This window comes from Larus michahellis, chromosome 9 (assembly GCF_964199755.1).
Source record: "Larus michahellis chromosome 9, bLarMic1.1, whole genome shotgun sequence".
NCBI classification, from domain to species: domain Eukaryota; kingdom Metazoa; phylum Chordata; class Aves; order Charadriiformes; family Laridae; genus Larus; species Larus michahellis.
The window spans coordinates 50,097,611-50,114,144 of NC_133904.1; the positions used below are offsets into that span (position 1 = coordinate 50,097,611).

General features: G+C 48.0%; 3 protein-coding genes across 6 annotated transcripts; 1 reads left to right on the forward strand and 2 right to left on the reverse strand.

The window, feature by feature from the left end:
* Positions 1-1,203: 1,203 nt before the first annotated feature.
* Positions 1,204-5,897, forward strand: LOC141748450 (glutamine amidotransferase-like class 1 domain-containing protein 3, mitochondrial). The gene is made up of 4 exons (XM_074600521.1): positions 1,204-1,355; positions 3,587-3,758; positions 4,399-4,600; positions 5,174-5,897. Exons 1-4 carry the CDS (start codon positions 1,248-1,250, stop codon positions 5,364-5,366), a joined length of 675 nt encoding a protein of 224 aa, XP_074456622.1. The 5' UTR covers positions 1,204-1,247; the 3' UTR covers positions 5,367-5,897.
* Positions 5,898-6,453: 556 nt separating this feature from the next.
* On the reverse strand, positions 6,454-11,602 carry LOC141748452 (centrin-2-like). Its single transcript, XM_074600528.1, has 4 exons — positions 11,235-11,602; positions 9,397-9,525; positions 8,070-8,207; positions 6,454-7,842 (listed from the first exon to the last, which is right to left on the reverse strand). The coding sequence occupies exons 1-4, from the start codon at positions 11,253-11,255 to the stop codon at positions 7,756-7,758; spliced, it is 375 nt and encodes a 124-aa protein (XP_074456629.1). The 5' UTR covers positions 11,256-11,602; the 3' UTR covers positions 6,454-7,755.
* Positions 11,603-12,207: 605 nt separating this feature from the next.
* On the reverse strand, positions 12,208-16,412 carry LOC141748451 (centrin-2). 4 transcript variants are annotated; one of them, XM_074600522.1, is made up of 5 exons: positions 16,336-16,412; positions 15,933-16,092; positions 14,283-14,410; positions 13,486-13,623; positions 12,208-12,918 (listed from the first exon to the last, which is right to left on the reverse strand). In XM_074600522.1, the coding sequence occupies exons 1-5, from the start codon at positions 16,336-16,338 to the stop codon at positions 12,829-12,831; spliced, it is 519 nt and encodes a 172-aa protein (XP_074456623.1). In that variant the 5' UTR covers positions 16,339-16,412; the 3' UTR covers positions 12,208-12,828. The 4 variants fall into 4 exon arrangements, with proteins under 4 accessions (XP_074456623.1, XP_074456624.1, XP_074456626.1 ...); XM_074600523.1 differs by having other exon boundaries at positions 14,283-14,411; positions 16,042-16,092; positions 16,336-16,391; XM_074600525.1 differs by having other exon boundaries at positions 14,283-14,411; positions 15,801-16,092; positions 16,336-16,363.
* Positions 16,413-16,534: the final 122 nt, after the last annotated feature.

Genomic DNA, 16,534 nt, shown 5'->3' on the forward strand with positions numbered 1-16,534 from the left:
ATAATACATTTCTAAACCACAGTTAAATACCTTAGATACCAAAACAAACAACAGTGAAAAGGCTTGGAGTGTTTTTTACGCATATGTTACAGTTTAGCTCCTGTTCTGGGGAATAAAATTAACTGAAAGGAAAAGCCTGTGCTAGGTTAGCTGGACTGCAAGTCCTTTCTCATGTGCTTTTTGTTCCTGCTTGTCTAGGTAGCCGCTAGGAGTACGCGCTGCCTGCTGTCACTAGTTTTGAGATGCATGCAATACATGAAGCCACAGGCATTAGCAATGAATATCTTTCGCACGCCTGCCACGAGTAACGAACGTTCCAAAACACCATTTCATTATACACAGGATGTACTTCATGCCTCTTCCAAATATCATAGAGACCCCAGGAAAATTTGCTATAAATGACCCCTGAAAACCATCCTTCAGCCATGTTGCATGAAGTTTTTTGTTCTCTGAAGAAGGGCAAGACAGCCTCAACAGGCCCCAGTAATTTCAACAGTGCAAAGCTGAAACAGAGAGGTACAGAACGGTCTCAGCGGTGAGCATATCATGGACACAGAAGTTGTTTGTGTGAGCGAGGGATTTTCCCCACCACATGCTGTGGATCTCGCTGCCCCGCGCCCCTCCAGAGGTCAGGGCTCTGCCAGCTCCCGGTAGATGAAGAATCAAGTTATTGATTCCTAATGTCAGGACCCAAAGGCCAGGAAACAACTACAACTGAGTGTAAAACATCTGCTCTTGAGAGCTGGGGTATAAGGACAAGAACATTTAAAGTCAGAAAAGGAAATCTTGTTGTTAGAAGGCTGAGGCTGCCTATGTTGGGTTTAAAAAAAATGGGGCAGAGTGAGGAACGCACTGGCTTGAATGCTTGCTCTGGGGGGGCTCCCTTTGATACCATCTTATGTGCAAAGACTTTGGTACTTTCGTCTGAAATAGAAGGGAAAACGGACAGTTGAGAAGGAAAAACACAGCTGCTCTGTTGAAGAGGTCACGTCAGCTGGGGGTGCTTTGGAGACAACATGCTGAGAAGATCTGCAAGGGAGCAGTTAATTGAGGAAACAAATAATATTTACATGCCCTGCCTGTGGCACTGGAAATAAAACCTTCTTGCCAGTAAGAAATTCAGCCCAACCCTCCTGGCCCCACCTGCTCCTGGGGGAGGGATGATGCTATAAAAGGCTCCAGGCGGCGAACAGAGATGCACAGCAATTTGGGGCTCTCCAGGGAATCCTCCTGCTCCGGTTGGGACCATGGGAAAGAGAGTGGCTGTGGTGCTGGCTGGCTGTGGGGTGTACGACGGGAGCGAGATCCACGAGTCTTCTGCCGTGCTGGTGCATCTCAGCAGGGAGGGGGCACAGGTAAGCGGCGCCCCGGCAGGCTCCTGCCCCAGCTCTGCCTCCTTTTGCCCTGCTCTGCTCTGCAATCTCTCTCTCTTGGAGAAGGTTCTTGTCTCTAAGGAGCTTTGCAGCTCGCCGGACAAATCCCAGGCTCCCCATTGCTGCTACGGGTAATGGCGAAGCGTAAGTGAGCGGAGTCAAAGCGAACGGCACAGGGTAGGAGCTGCCACAGCGAGCACAGAGACTCCCCGCTCTCCGCTTTGCTCTCGCAGCTTTGCTGCACGGGAGGATTGGCTCGGTGCTCTGTGTTAAGTGCGTCCAAATTCTGAAACAAACTTTCCTAAATGCCTTCTCTGTTCTTTTTGGCTTGCACTTCCTCTTTCCTGCATTGGCGTTTCTGTTTAAAAGACTACTATTGCTTTTGGCTGTTTGAAATTCATTTTTTTAAAACCCCAAAGATTAGAACTGAAAACATACAAGTTCTGGTGAGTTGAACTTGAACAGGGGTAAAAAAGGCGACCCTCAAACAGCCGCTCTAACATGCCACTAGTCGGGATAGCCACCCTGCCAGACTGGAAGAGGAGGGAGAGAAGCCCTGTGTAACACTACCCTCAGCTCCGAGCCTCCCACGAACCCGGGTCAGAGCCGTTCTCCTGGGAATCGGGATTGCTCTATTAAAGACAGAGGCACTGTGGTGATGTACCTGTGCTGCAGAGCCAGCCCACCCAATTCCAAAGCCTTCACAGTGTGCGGTCGCTGCTTAGCTTAAAGCTGGGACTTGTCCAAACCCTTCCTCCACTGTCTATAATTTTGCCTCTTCTCTCCCGGAGCTGCTGCAGTCGCTTCCCTCCTAAACCGGCAGGCTCGGAGCAGCGTCCTCCACTCATCCCTTGATCAGCAAGGACCTCTAGTGGAGGACACTCGGGCGTTATTTCAACCCCCTACTTTTATTTTTCGATCATTTTCCAGTTATTCTTTCTAAGGAAAGAAAGAATAGCGTAGCATAGCATAGCCTATTTCAGTTGGAAGGGACCTACAATGACCATCTAGTCCGACCACCAGACCAATTCAGGGCTGACCAAGTTAAAGCATGTTGTTAAGGGCATTGTCCAAATGCCTCGTAAACACTGCCAGGCTTGGGGCATCAACCACCTCTCCAGGAAGCCTCTTGCAGTGTTTGACCACCCTCTCGGTATATAAATGCTTCCTAATGCCCCGTTTGAACCCCCCCTGGCACAGCTTGGAACCACTCCCACCCGTCCTATCACTGGATGCCAGGGAGAAGAGCTCAGCACCTCCCTCTCCATGTCCCCTCCTCAGGAAGCTGCAGAGAGCCATGAGGTCGCCCCTCGGGTTCCTTTTCTCCAAACCCCGAGTCCTCAGCCACTCCTCACAGGACATGCCTCCCAGCCCTTTCACCAGCTTTGTTGCTCGTCTCTGAAAGCCTTCGAGTACCTTAACACCCTTCTTAAACTTCAAAGCTTGTATAGTCCCAAAATCACAGAATCACAGAATGGTTCGGGTTGGACGGGACCTTAAAGATCATCTAGTTCTAACCTCCCTGCCATGGCCAGGGACACCTCCCACTAGGCCAATCTATCACCCAGCTGCTTGCCACCCTCCACTCTTAATCACTGCATGTCAGCTTGAAAGAGTTCTGAAGGAAGGGGAGACATTTTCCAGAAAAAAAAATACTCTGGCTTTGGGAAAATAGTGGCTGAGGAGAAGAAATTCAAAGTCCTGTCCTTGAGGGAGGCATATGGTGTGACAGCAGCACCCACAGGGGATGACTGGCTTTGTGGGGGGAGCTGGGGCAGGGCTGGGGCTGCGCCACGGAAGGTGATTGCTTGGGATACAGACGGCAACCTCTAAGAAATGGCTTCACCAACAGCTCTTGGGACATCTCGTTTTCCTAGGAAGGAAAGGAGTCACTGTTTCCTCTCCAGCTCTTCACACCCCAAAACAAGCACAGCGGGCATTCTTTGCTTTCACCTAAGACCACCTCATTCCTTTAAGGGCAGGGTAAATGTTCCCGTGCAGAAGCTACAAAAGACCTTTCTTTCTCTTCCCTATGACAATAACCTTCCTGATGCCAGTATCAGATGCAGGTGAGCCTGAAGGTCACGGCGGTCACCAGCAAAGTGCTGGTCCTAACAAAGTAACTCAGCTTTCATTCACTAGCTATGATCTTTGACATGCTTAGGACAGCATGTTAAGGCTGAAGGCTAACAGACCTTTCCCTCCCTCCTCAGGCAGAGGTTTATGCTCCTGATGGTGACCAGATGCATGTGGTGGACCATGTGAAAGGACAGCCAACTCAGGAGAAGCGCAACGTGCTAGTTGAAAGTGCCAGAATAGCCAGAGGCAACATCAAGGATCTAGCAAAGCTGGATGTCAAGGGGCTGGATGCCCTAATCATACCAGGTAGGACGGCATGCGAGGTCTGCACGCCCAAAGTCTTGGGAACAGCTTCGATATGCCATAAGCCTTGAACGAGGAGGGAGTTATGGGCTGGAGGGGAACTGGGCAGAGCCACTGGGGAAGAAGACAGGCTGGAAGCAGGGACTGGAAGGACAGACATCTTCCATCTGTGCTGGCATTGGCACGCCTACCTCCTCATCAGGAGAAGAGGAGGCTGGGCCAGAGAGGAGGTGACTCAAAAGCGGAAAGCTCAGTCCATCTGGCAATTCACCTTCAGTGAAAGGATGACCACGTGATTTCCGTGGGGACGGATTAGACCCGGGGCAAGGATTAAGAGACAAGTGAAAACTTGTCAGCATGTTCCACCACAACTCAGAAAAGAGCTCATGGGTGAAACACTACCCAACAGAGCACTGACACCTTTCTGCTTCGGTTCTGTATGGAAGCAAGAAAGGTGCTTTGACGTCTCATCTCCTGGCAGTCAGCTCACAAAGGTTCAGTTTATCTATTTTTAATTCTTTTATCAACATTTGACAAATGCTGGCAGACACCAAATCCATTTTAGCATTCAACTAAGTAATACCTGAAAAACCCCTGCCCTGGAGTACTGACCTTCCAGTCTAATCTGCTTCTCTTTTCTCAGGTGGCTTTGGAGTGGCTAAGAACCTGAGTACTTGGGCCACCCAAGGCAAGAACTGCATCATCTCCAAAGAGGTGGAGGATGTCCTGAAGGCATTCCACGCTGCCAAAAAGCCCATTGGCCTGTGCTGCATTTCCCCAGTGCTGGCAGCCAAAATCTTCCCAGGCTGCGAGCTGACTGTGGGTCATGACACAGAGTGTGAGAAGTAAGTAACCTCAGAGTGCTGATATGAAATCACACCATGAGCATCACAGAATCAGCAATGCCTCCCCTGTGTATGCAGCACCCTGTCTCACGCACCTCTTGGTCCCAGGGTAGGAAATACACCAGACCACTCACTCATAAAGTTCAGCAGATCCTAGGGAGGAACAGGATGGTTGCATAAGACTTGGCAAAAGGGAGGGAGTTAAACTGTCCTTACTCATATGGGAAAGCTGTGACTGAATTCTCGCAATGGCAGGGAAGGAACTTTGATGGCTCTTGCTTTGAAGGGCACTTGTTGGAAGCTGGTGAAAAAAAATTCTCCAAACCTATACACAAAATCTGGAGTGAGCGGAGTTAAGTAGTGGAACATCAAAGTCTTATTTTGGCTTTACTTCAGATTTTTAACTCACTGTAATCTGGAGGTTTCCCTGGTTCTATAGCACCAGAGAAACTCCTCCAATAGGAAAAGATTTGGATCCTACTGAGCAGGTTTTCTGTAGGGACCATCCACATCTCTGTAATCAACCAACTTCTCACTCTAGGCCTTCATCAAATCACTCTTTTTTTCTTGTAGATGGCCTTATGCAAAGACTGCTGAGACCATGAAGGAGCTTGGCTGCAAGCATGTGAACAAACACGTCACTGAAATCCACGTGGATGTGAAGAACAAGCTGGTGACCACGAGCGCCTTCATGTGCAATGCCCCCATTCATGAGATCTACGATGGCATCGGAAAAATGGTCAAAGAAGTGGTCAGACTTGCCTGAACACCACAGAGCCACAGAATCCACCTCCTCCGGAGTGCAGGCACCGAGCCTCAGATAACGTTCTTCCCCTTTTACACCCACACGTCAACAGGCAAACTGCCACTCAGACAGAGTTCTTCCCCCGCACCGGACCACTGGTGGCTGCTGAGGAGGGAGAACTCTGGAACAATGGAAGCATTGTCGTGTTCTGCCAAGGAGACGCCACTTACTGCCAGCAAACTGGTAGTAACTGGAGTGTGGGCACACATCGAGCTGGCATGCAGAAGCCAGCGGGGCTTCCATGGGGCTCAGACACAGCCATTGTCTTTGGTTCTGAGTGGCTGAGGAGTTGCCTGGGTCATGTCAGCCATGACCGGGCTGACCTGACACGTGCATATCATGTGGCAACAGGGATTGGTCCCGCTCTAACATTCCTTACACATCCATCTTTGACAGTACTTCAAAGCTCCCCACCTCACCAAAGAGATGAATTAGTGGCAAAAGGAAGGAACACGGTTCTGCTACAGAATAAAACCTGACACTTTTTACACGAGCTGAATTCTGCTGTCATCTTTTGCCTTTCACTCTGGATTAGGACACACTTTTAGTGCTACTGGGTGGCCAACGAGTGGGGAAAACAGTACAGGAGTAAGTCGCCAGCAACAAATCCCACTTGTTTTGCTAGGATTTGGCAGAACTCAGACTTGGGTATGAGTACGATATGGGTGAAGGCAGAATCAAACCAACGTCAGTATCCAGGTCTAATGGGAAGAGGTTAAATTCTTCCCTTGTATTAACAGAAGACCTGCTAGGACAGCATGGAGTATTTTGGAAGCAGCCTTCCACACCGCTCCTAGGCAGAAAGAGCCCACGATGAGGGCTAGGCATCCCAGAGAACATGGTGCAACTTCCAGTCTCTAGGAAAATTCCTAGAAACCACCTGGAAGCAACAATTCTGCATTGCAACAGGGAGAGGCAAGATCCCCATCTGTCTGGAACCTGGGAGCAAGCTGGGAACTGGTCGGGCGATAGCAAAGTAGGGCAAGCAGAAGGCACCTGAAGACATTGCCATAGTATTTGATAGCTCACTCTCACAGTTAACCAACATCATTTAAGACAAGCCATGCTTTATTTCTCTCCTGTAGTTGAGGAGCTCACTTCCAGCCCCTGGATGCTGACAGGTTTGTCTCCATCAGGTTCAGGAGCTTTTCAGATGGTATGTTCTTCTTATATAGCTTCTTATTATACAGGTAACTTCATATAATCATTACAGACCGAGCTGTTTAATTCTCTCAGTGTAAGACATACTTTCTAAGACAGCAATGATTTTCTGAGGCTCTTCTCAGCAAACTTTTCGGGTTTTTTTACATCCTTTTCAAAACACTGGCATATTTTTGCACTCTCGGCAACATGGCAAGATCCTTCAAGACTACAGCCAGAGCTGGAAGAAATTTACCCACGTGCCACAGCAGTGCTGCAAAGAGGGGTTCAACAACATCTGGCAGTGACAGAAGTGCCCAGAGCAGCAGCAACTCTACCCAGGTTTCTTATGAAAACGTAGCTTATCCAGTCACTTTTCCGTGTTACTTTTTTTCCACTGATTCTCCTACTAATAATTTTTGCCCCATTGGCCACCATCCATAACCTTCTGCAAAGGTGTAAAAGCCTCCAAGACACAAAGGACCAGCCAGTTTTGGGACAGAAGCTGGCAGGAAGAGGAGGGACATGTTTTCTAGCACAAAAAGTCCATTGTTTCCCTGGTCCTTTGACAATCCCCCATAGCGAACGGTGAGTATCCCAACACTACAGTAACGTTCGGTCTGAATTAGCATTTAATTAGGACGGAAGCACAAATCCATGGGAGACCAGGCCTCAGAACTGCAGTTTTCTCCCATACTGTTACTTCTGAAGGGGAATCCACAGCTTAAGCTGCTCATTACCTTATGGAAAGTAATTGCTCCCAAGCCCTTGAACTCTTGTCCTTTGCACAATGCAGGAGTTCAGGAAAGGTAGAGAGGTTTCTGCCATAAGCACTTACTTTTGAGAGTTATACAGGATTTTCTGAGATTAAGAATGTTTTGACTAACTCACCAGACAGGCTGAAAAGCTACGGGATGTAAATACAATAGGGAGAATTCCAGGGACTGGCTGAAGAATTTGAATTAATCTCTGACTTTAGATCCAACCCAGACAGACACAAAGCTAGTAACAACACTTTTTGCTGAGATGTGGAAAACTGCTTGCCCTAGTGGAGCAGGAAAATCAACGCTCAAAACAAAACATTAACAATATTTGGGTGTGTTCTGACACCCAAGAAAGGCAACAAACAAGAAATAAGGAAGCTGGAGAGAAGTGACATTGTAACTACCTGTTTATATGGGAATGGGAGAAAAAAAGAAAATCCTGCTACTTATGAGTCAGTCAGTGTCAGAATCCGTAGGAACTCCTGTCTGTTCACTTCCCCATCTCCATCCACATCTGCTTCATCAATCATCTCCTGGGGGACAGCAGAGATTTGGAGACTGGGTTAGGTTGGATCTGAGAGGGTGGATGTTCACAAAGAGCAAACACCAACGAAGGTCTCGGGCAAGGTCCAAGTGAGACAGAGATCTTGTCCGTTGCAAAGCAACACAGCACAATCCCCCAACCAGTCCCCCCTGCAGTAAGACGTTCCCCTCCCTCCCTGAGCAGAGCACGAGAAGAACATGTCTGTACTTCACAAACCTGCAGCTCCTCATCTGTGATCTCTTCCCCGACCTCACTAGCCACCACCTTGAGATTCTCAAAGGAGATCTTGCCGGTGCCATCACAATCAAATACCTTGAAAGCTTTCCAGACCTCCTTTTCCAAACATGGCTCCGCCTTAGCAAGGAAATGAAAAATGCCATTGTGTAAACATGACATCGTACCCCGCTGCAGTCCCCAGTCAGGGACGTCAGCCAGCAAACATTTGTGATCAAATCCAAGATGCCATTTTGGGGAAAACATGGCCATAGAAGAGGGTTATCTACTGCTGCTATTTTGCCGTTGCCTTCCCCCCCACCCCCATATAACTGTGTAAGAGAAGTTGGCGTGGAATGTCCTGGCCAAGCTTTGTCAGGAAGAGGGGCATTAGCACTGCTGCTGGAGGAAGCAGCTGCCAAGAATTATCCAGCGGCTACTGCTTTATTTTATTTCTAAAGTGAGCCAGGCCAATGCTGGCTCTTACCGCCCTTACCCTCCACACACACAGGCACTGCATACACAACCCTGCAGCAGGTGCGGGCTCTCACTGAACTAGGGGGAAAATGGGGATCTCCACTGCCCTCTTTGTGTGGGTCCCACACATACACACCCTGGCAACTATGACCGCATGGACGCCACGCCAGCTACGCCCCAGTCACCTCCCAGGCATCCCACAACACCTTGCAATGGGATCGGAAGGATGGGAGAGGCAGAACCAGGCAAGCCCCTGCTCCTTGAGAACGGCCTGTGCCTGCATGCAGCCAGGCACCAGAGGATACAGAGGTTTTTGAGCCACAGGAATCTCAGACAGGCAACGAGGACTAAGGAATGTGAAGCAAAGGGCAGTTCTTTGGACACCACGCAAGCTTGCATGGCTGTTGCAGGAGGTGTGGACAGTGTCAGTGGATATCAAGGAACGATTTCTCTACAGATGGTGAATTGTTCATCTGATGTCCAACATTCGCCCACCGCTGTCTTGAATTGAAGATAAATGGCCCTGTGATTATAAAGGCAGAACTGAAATTTCATGTGGAAATGTTTAAGGAAGGGAAGCGGGGGCTCCTAGGTGCTGTGTGTACTCTGGGATGGGAAGACTCCTGCTGAGATGCAGATGTTTCTATCTAAACTAGCCATCCTGCTCACTCTATAGTTCATGGAAAGAGGGATAAGGACAATTCACCCAAAGGTAGATCTCTAAAATAGCTCAGATAAACTCCTGGAACACTCCCCTGCAGGGAACCAGAGTGACCCAATCCGCTGTGGCAACCTGCATCGTAAAGTTAGGTGAGAGGAATTTCACTCTTGATGACCAGCTGGGCTCACATACCATTTTCTGAGTCATCACCTGCAGAAACGACTTGAAGTTTAGCTTCCCTGACCCTTCTTCGCTGAATTCAGAGATGATTCTCCTCATCTCTTCTTTCCTCAATTCACAGCCCAGAGCCTTTACAGTGATCTGCCAAAGAGAGAAAACAGACAATGTCTTGGTGTACAAATCAGACAGAAACAAAGCGGGAAAGATGTCTGAAACAAGCAGGTATGTGAAAGTGGTGAAAAACCGCCAACTTTTCATCAACAGCTCTTCATCCACTATTTTCTCTCTAGAGAACAGGGTTCTGTAGCTGTCTAACATCAGTAGGACAAGGCCATGAAAAATTAGCCACGAAGAGCTGTCAGCAAGGGCCAAGAAGGGAGGCTTCAGCCCCCCCTCAGGACACCTGGGTAGTAAATTGCCACAAACCTGACCCCACTGATGGCTGCATAATGACTCAGAGTTCAGGCAGCAAAGTCTGTTAGCGCAGCAAGTGGTCTGAAAGCAATAGGTGGCAAACCCCAATTGCTCCATCACTGCTCCGCAGCGGTGTTCATCAGGTGCTTGTAAATGATTAGCCCCATTTCCAACATTTATGTTTACTGCCAGTCATTTCTGACTGCTGTAATTCCACTTCCAAGTGCAGCTGTGGCCACAAAACAATTGTGTCATTTCTACCAGCCTGAGGGGATCCAGGCTGCTGATCTGTGTTATTAAGACTGTGCAAACACACCCCGAAGAGCAGACGGAACATCCTTCAGCTACAGAAACTTGCATTTTCTTTGTAAAGGCAGTTAGAGGACAGGGTCTGATAGAGAATTGCCTGCAAAATGTCATTCCTCCTCAACTTCTTGAGGATGGGGGTCACTGTGAAGAAAGGGTATGTGGGCTCCTGAGATTTATTCCACGGCATCACAGAAGAAGGACCTAACCCTCCTACTGATCCGGGCTGAGTTCAATCAGAAGCAGACAAGCTACACTCTACAAACTCCCACCGCAGGCAGGGTAGTACAACAGTGATACTGCAGTGATGTGATTTTCCACACGTGAAATGGGTTACAAAGGATATCCCGCACATCTGTGCCTTCTTTCAGGCCTGCCTAAACAAAGTACCTGCAGCACAGGTTAATGTTATAGAATAGTTTGGGTGGGAAGGGACCTTAAAGGCCACCCAGTGGCACCCCCTGCCCTGGGCAGGGACACCTCCCACCAGCCCAGGTTGCTCCAAGCCCCGTCCAACCTGGCCTTGAACCCCTCCAGGGATGGGGCAGCCACAGCTTCTCTGGGCAACCTGGGCCAGGGGCTCACCACCCTCACACCAAAGACTTTCTTCCCAATATCTCATCTCAATCTCCCCTCTTCCAGTGGAAAACCCTTCCCCCTCGTCCCATGGCTCCCCTCCCTGCTCCAGAGTCCCTCCCCAGCTTTCCTGGAGCCCCTTTAGGGACTGGAAGGTCTCCGCGGAGCCTTCTCTTCTCCAGGCTGAACCCCCCCAGCTTTCTCAGCCTGTCCCCACAGCAGAGGGGCTCCAGCCCTCCCAGCAGCTCCGGGGCCTCCTCTGGCCCCGCTCCAACAGCTCCGTGTCCTTCTGCTGTTGGTGCCCCAGGGCTGGAGGCAGCGCTGCAGGGGGGTCTCCCAGAGCGGAGCAGAGGGGCAGAATCCCCCCCTCGCCCTGCTGCCCACGCTGCTGGGGATGAGCCCAGGCCACGGGGGGTTTCTGGGCTGTGAGAGCACATTGCCGGCTCATGTGGAACTTCTCATCCACCAGCACCCCCAAGTCCTTCTCCCCAGGGCTGCTCTCCAGCCGTTCTCCACCCAGCCTGTATCTGCACTGGGGCATGTCAGCTTCTTGCCTTCAAGTCGCTGACATCCATCAGGCCCGAGCCATCGCAGTCGAACAACTCGAAGACCTCTCGCAGCTCTCTCCTCTGCTGTTCGGTGACCGGGAAGGCGAGAGCCGGCTCCTCCGTCGTCGGGAACCTCGCACCGCCGGCTCCTCCCTCGCTGCTGGAAGCCTGCGGGGAAACCCGCCACCCTCAGCGCGGGGTCGGGGACCGGCAATGGCCGCAGCCCCCCTTCGCCATCGCCCCGTCAGCGAGGCCCCAGCCCGCCTGAGGCGCTCCCGAGGGAGGTTCCCAAGGACCAGCCGGGTCCCCGAGTCCGTGGCCCGCCAGCGCTGAGGCGCTCCAGAGGCCGGCAGGCCCGCCCCACTCACCATCCCACCGGCTACCGGCAACCTCGCTCCTCATTGGCTAGCGTCCTGGTCCTCAGGGAAAGCGCGGGGCTGATTGGCCGAGACACAGACGGGGGCGGGACAAGCCCCGCGGGGTGGCCCCGCCCTCAACGCTGAAACCTGTGTCTCTGTGTCGGTGCGTTGTTTGCGCTTCGGTGTTCTCACAGTCCCAGAAGGCCAGAAAATCAGGTTGGAAAGGACCTCAAGGACCACGTGGCCCAACCTTTCTTAGCAAAAGCATGGTCTGGACATTACGGCCCAGCACCCTATTCCGAGAAATATTCGGATTCTCCCTGTAGTTGGCAGAATTTGGCCCCAATTAAGAGAAATTTACACAAGAAGCTCTAAACTCGCTTTTTTACAACAAAAGTTCTTAATCTTTCTATTTTGCTTTTATCTTTGAAGTGTGTAAGAATAATCTACTCTAATCATGGGGAAGATCTTGCTGGAACATAGCAGCCAGCATTAGTAATTAATAAATTTTAGAACTCACAGTATTTGCGCACCTTTTTAAAGAACACAGCTAATAATTTTCTTAAGCTTCTTAAATACTTTCACCATCAATCCTACAAAGTTTCTTCCCACAGCTCTGATGGCTTAAAATAAAGATGCTTTATTTTAAATACAATCTTATATTGGCAGCCACCGAATATCCCCGCAGACATTTCATCAGCAGCACTTGGTAACTTTCCTCTTCTTTTGTAGAGTTAAATGTGCAAACTGAAGAGCAGTAAGTTAAGTTGCAGCAGCCTATTTACTTACTTCTTTTTTTTTTCCGTTTAAAAAACATACTAAAAAAGGAAGAGGGGGATAATGACCATAAGACAGAGTATAAAAAGCTGATCCCCGAAAATATGTCATATAAAGAATTCACTGTAGCTGGACCCAAACCAAAAACTTCAACTGCTGGGAAACAGAGATTTACATTTGACACCTGGTTTTTAGTCAGAGGAGGGTGTGAATACTGTCGCTGAAAAATGTGCTTTGTGTGTCAAAAACAAAGAGCATAAATGTCTTACGAGCACAAACAAGCAGCCAGGTTGCTACACGGGAACAGGCTGGCAGTTGGTTCAGAGACACAAGTTTAAGATGATCCACTTAAAAACAAATATTGACCTCTGATTTCTGCTGTTTCCAAAGGAATAAAAGGCTCTAAAAAAAGTGAGGCAGCTACTGGACGTATATACACATGTGCAAAAATAAAGAAAACTGTTTCAGTAAAGGCTGGTCTTCTTCATGATCCGCAGGAACTCTTGCTCGTTCACTTCCCCGTCCCCATCTCTATCTGCTTCATCGATCATTTCCTGAAAGAGATTTGTACTCAATTAGATGCCGATTCGAATTATTAGATTAATTCAGAATTAGAACCACTTTTTAGTAAATTGCATCAGAGGGGACGGCGTTAGTTCAACATCAGACCTACTATGCTACAAAATACTTACTAAACTAGTGTGTGTATATATATATATATATTTATACAAAAATCTGTGTAGAAAATGTGGTATTATAGGAACTGGAAGAAACAAAGTGCTTGGAGCAGAGTTGTTCCTTTTACGTCACGTAACTCCCTAAAACTGCAATTCTACTGAGGCGATTTTGACAGCCGTGTACGCTTAACCCATCTTCGACCTCAGAATCCATATCCCAACCAGACACTGAGAGAATCTCTTCCCTTTCTGCCAAGAGAGAATCAGACTGTGACTGTTTACACAGGTTTTAAACAAATGCAAACATGAAACCAAGTAATACATGAAGGTTCTGTGACTGCCTTCCTATCCAAGGGGCACAGCATGAGCTGGACCTTTCCGTGTTCACGACACGCAGAGGTAGACCGCGAGGGTTGGTCTGTGATGTGGTTTCGATGGACAGACCTGCAGCTCTTCATCTGTGAGATTTTCCCCCAGTTCTTTGGCGACACGTTTGAGGTTTTTGAAAGAGATTTTGCCAGTTTCATCATCGTCAAAGAGTTTGAAAGCTTTGAGAATCTCCTCTTTGGAATCTTTTTCAGCCTTAAAAAAGTAAGCATAATTTTAAAGGAAAAAAAAAAGTAGTGGTTATGTTGTAGGTAACATTCAAAATAAAGTTATAAAAGACAAGCATTAGAAAAACTGAGAATTAAGAGCAAATTTAAAGCCCAGCCAGCAGGAACTCTGTGTACAAAAGCTGAAGGTAGAGACACAGCGATGCTTCCTGAACCTCAAGGTTTCAGGGAATTCTTTTCTTTCATAGTAAATCTTTGGGATTTCAGTATCAGGACCTTCCACTGTTAAATATCTGGTTTTACTCAACATTTTAAAAATTTTTAAAAGCAGAAATTTCATCTGTAAATGTCTTAAGAAAAGAAAATACAGCGCGTTGCTACACAGTCATCCATGCCATGTGTCAATATTCCCGACAGCTTTCTGCAGGCCAGAGCTGATTTTAATTGTGATAAAAATCTTGATTTCAGTTTTTCCCTTTTCTCACACACATACACACAAAACTCATTGCTAAATGAACTTGCTAATGACATAATTATTTCAACCTTACCTTGAAAAATGAGATAGGTTAGTCCCTGTCTTGCAATTCTAACTTTTACATATTTTGTTAAGATTAAAACCAGAAGGAGATGAAACGTACTCAGCCGTTTTCAAAATTGCTTTCTCTTTGACTTTTAAAATCTACATACCATTTTCTGTGTCATCACAACCAAGAAGTCATTGAAGCTGATTTTTCCTGTTCCTTCCTTATCGATATCTGATATCATTTTCTTGATCTCTTCTTTTTTAGGTTCAAATCCTAGTGCTCTCATGGCCACCTGTAAGGACAAAAAAAATAAATTATAAATCATACAAAACTATAAACAAAACCGGGGGAGGGAGCAAGTTGAACTTTATGCCACATCATCTTAAAACACGCACTCCATGTCTCAAGGAAAACAGCAAGGTAAGAGGCAGACTGAGAGCAAGGCTTTGCTATGCACAAGGGCACACTGAACTGTAGAAAACAGGAATGCAACCATTCATATTCAGTTAATTAGTTAATTCAGAAAGTTCCGAAACACATTCTTACCATCGCATCGACCTCTCACAGCTCAGAACTGGGAAGAATTTGGAGGGTGAGGCTATAGCATGAGTCTTGGGAGGAATATTTTCTCTGAGAAAAGTTAGATTTTCATCAAGTTTTAGCATACCTGTTTTGGTATACGCTTTTTTAAATTCTTGTGATGGGCACTCAGAGCATAAAGAATCCCTCCTTGATTAATAGTTTGAAGAAAAAATCCCAAACTGTCACACAGTGCTGTGGATTGCAATTTCCAAGGCTACTGGAAAATTCCTGTCAACGGAATTGCTACTAGTATTCCCTTTGCAATGAGAAACAAGACACTGAATAATAATAATTGACAAAACCAACTTATTTCAGGCCCTGTTGTAAGCAAGATGGCTAAATGGAAAACACAGAAATGCCTCAACAAAATAACTTCATGACAAGTAACTCCATGAAAGAAGTTTCCATCACACCTGCAACTCTAACGAACTCCAACAACCTGATCTGATGGCACAAACATGGAAGGTCTTAACCTGGGAGACCACAGGGAACTTAGATCAGTTAATGTTTCCTTCTAGTGACAAAAATATTTTCCAAATGAATGTTGGGAAAACACAATTCAAACACTTTGTGTGCCTTTTTGACAACACTACTATAAACAGCATATCCAAGAATGCCTTCACTTACAAACACATGCATGCACACCTACACACTTTACTTTTTCCTCCTTTGATAAAGGGACAAGCGGCGAGCTTGAAATCATGTCTCCTCCCAATCAGCTTAATATGGACATCCAGCTACCAAACAGGAGGGGCAGATTCTGAAAGCAAAAGAAGTCCTAACTTATTGATTACTATTCTTCCCAGAGGACAGGGGCGGGCAGGGACCAAAAACGTTTTGCAATAAATAAAAACATGAATAAAATTGGTGTATTCCATAGCTCGGATAACCTAATTTGCAAAGCATGCAATCCTCTACAACACATAAGAGGGGAAACTCTCCTCACCTTTTTAATATGCACAAACTCTTTTTGATGTTTTACTAACAGAGGAGATAGTTCTGTATTTTCTGTACTATCTATCAATGCATTTTGGTCAGCCCGGTCCTAAAGACAACTGACAACAGCAGTAAAAAGCTATAATTAAAGAGAAAAATGTACCTGTTGACAACAAAGTTTTATGCTGGGGCGAGGGGAATATCTCCTTTCTTGTTTAAGGGCATTTAGGCATTTATGCCCCTATTACTTTATAACCCCAGTAGAAGTGTGCTTCTAGCACCATGAAAATACTTTCCTTTAGCTCTTTAACATCTATGTTCCCGGTGCCGTCTGTGTCAAACAGGTCAAAAGCCTCCCGAATCTCCTGCTTCTGCTCCTCGGTGAGCTCCAGCTTAGGACTTGCCTTCTTCCTCTGGGAGGCAGCTCCTAGCGAGGGTTTCTTCAAGCTGGAGGCCTTGGCACAGCAACACAAGAGCAAAGGAGGATCAGGCCGCCGCCACCGCGACGCTCGGTCCCGGGAAGGGCGGGTGAGGCCCGTAGGAGAGCGGCCGCCTCAGCCCCAAGCCCAGAGCGGGACCGCTCCGGGCTGACAGGGGCCCACCCCGCTGCCGGGAGGCCAGAGGGGAGCGGGGCAGGGCCCGAGGCCCCTTCCCGCTGCCGGTGAGGGAGGGGAAGCGCCGGGCCGGGCCGCACTCACCATCCCAGCGGCCGCTGCCTCCAGTCCTGTCAGGGTGAGACTCAATGCCGCCCTTCCCCATTGGCTAACGCCCCTACGCCGTTGCTATGGCAACCATTACTCCGATTTGCTGGAGAGCCGGGCGCGGGAGGCGCTGAGGCGATAGCGATTGGCCAACGCGCGGTTGGGGCGGGGCCAAGAGGCAATGACCGGAGGGATA

Bases quoted from the DNA above. Each gene is read 5' to 3' on its own strand.
- LOC141748450 (XM_074600521.1), top strand. From the start codon at position 1,248: ATGGGAAAGAGAGTGGCTGTGGTGCTGGCTGGCTGTGGGGTGTACGAC. The intron at 1,356-3,586 runs GTAAGCGGCGCC...CTCCCTCCTCAG, and splicing joins TCAGCAGGGAGGGGGCACAG to GCAGAGGTTTATGCTCCTGA. The intron at 4,601-5,173 runs GTAAGTAACCTC...TTTTTCTTGTAG, and splicing joins CATGACACAGAGTGTGAGAA to ATGGCCTTATGCAAAGACTG.
- LOC141748452 (XM_074600528.1), bottom strand. From the start codon at position 11,255: ATGGATGTCAGCGACTTGAAG. The intron at 8,208-9,396 runs GTATGTGAGCCC...TTCCTTGCTAAG, and splicing joins AGGTGATGACTCAGAAAATG to GCGGAGCCATGTTTGGAAAA. The intron at 7,843-8,069 runs GTTTGTGAAGTA...GCTGTCCCCCAG, and splicing joins TCACAGATGAGGAGCTGCAG to GAGATGATTGATGAAGCAGA.
- LOC141748451 (XM_074600522.1), bottom strand. The intron at 14,411-15,932 runs AAAGTATTTTCA...TGTCCTTACAGG, and splicing joins AGATGTTAAAGAGCTAAAGG to TGGCCATGAGAGCACTAGGA. The intron at 13,624-14,282 runs GTATGTAGATTT...TACTTTTTTAAG, and splicing joins TTGTGATGACACAGAAAATG to GCTGAAAAAGATTCCAAAGA.